At 41.4% G+C, this 1,131-nt stretch overlaps 1 protein-coding gene across 1 annotated transcript; it reads left to right on the forward strand.

The window, feature by feature from the left end:
• Positions 1-280: 280 nt before the first annotated feature.
• On the forward strand, positions 281-655 carry LOC120175724. Its single transcript, XM_039182289.1, has one exon. The coding sequence runs from the start codon at positions 281-283 to the stop codon at positions 653-655; it is 375 nt and encodes a 124-aa protein (XP_039038220.1).
• The last annotated feature ends 476 nt before the right edge of the window (positions 656-1,131 follow it).

The following is a 1,131-nucleotide window of genomic DNA, read 5'->3' on the forward strand; positions in this document are numbered from 1 at the left end:
AGGTGTGTTCTTATGAAATAAGGGAGAGTTGTAGCTTATACTTCCATTCAACTCAAACCTCACGAGCGTAATTATCCCACCCATGACTTGGAGACACTACCTGTTTGGTGAGAAGTGTCACATCTTCACCGACTAAAAAAGCCTCAAGTACCTCTTAACGTAGAAAGAATTGAATTTGAGAAAACATATGTGGGTTGAATTTTTAAAGGATTATGATTGTGTGATCGACTACCATCCAGGGAAATTGAACGTAATTGTCGATGTGTTGAGCAATAAGACGATGTCAAAATTGAGGGCATTTCTAGCACGTCTGAGGTTGTCTAGAGATGGTAATTTATTAGCTGAGTTGAGAGTAGAACTCGAGCTGGTAAGAAAGGTTATGGAGTTACAAGGTTCTGATAGTTGCTTTAATGCTTGTATGGAGAAAGTCTGCAGAGGCGAGGCCTCAGGGTTTGAGTTGCAAAAGGGAAACATATTTTTCTTTAAGAACCAGTTATGTGTTCCCCCTGATACTCAGTTGCGTAACAAGATCCTCCATGAAGCACATTCTAGTATGTTTTTCGTTCATCTAAGTAGCAACAAGATGTACGACGAACTTCGATCCTTATACCAGTGGCCAGGCATAAAAACAGAAATGTCAGAATTCGTGGCTTAGTGCTTAATATGTCAGCAGATCAAGGTTGAACACCAAGTTCCTTCAGGATTACTTCAACCGATTCAGACACCATAGTGGAAATGGGATCGGGTGACAAAAGATTTTATGACAAGGTTACCGATAACTAGGCTGAGACATGATGCAGTGGGGGTCATAGTTGACTGGTTAATTAAGTATGTCCACTTCTTACCAGTTCGAATGGATTATACCCTTGTGAGGCTAGCCCAGCTCTATATCCATGAGATCATGAGGTTACATAGGGTACCGTCATCGATCATTTCAGATAGAGATCCCCATTTCACTTCCTGATTATGGAAAGCTCTACACAAGGCTCTAGGCACCAAACTCCACTTTAGCATTGTATTTCACCCTCAGACAGACGGCCAATCTGAGCGTGTTATCCAAATTCTTGAGGACATGCTTAGGTATACCATCTTGGACCTTAAGGGTAGTTGGGAGAATCATTTACCACTAGT

This window comes from Hibiscus syriacus, unplaced genomic scaffold, assembly GCF_006381635.1.
Source record: "Hibiscus syriacus cultivar Baekdansim isolate YM2019G1 unplaced genomic scaffold, ASM638163v2 tig00112215_pilon, whole genome shotgun sequence".
NCBI lineage: Eukaryota > Viridiplantae > Streptophyta > Magnoliopsida > Malvales > Malvaceae > Hibiscus > Hibiscus syriacus.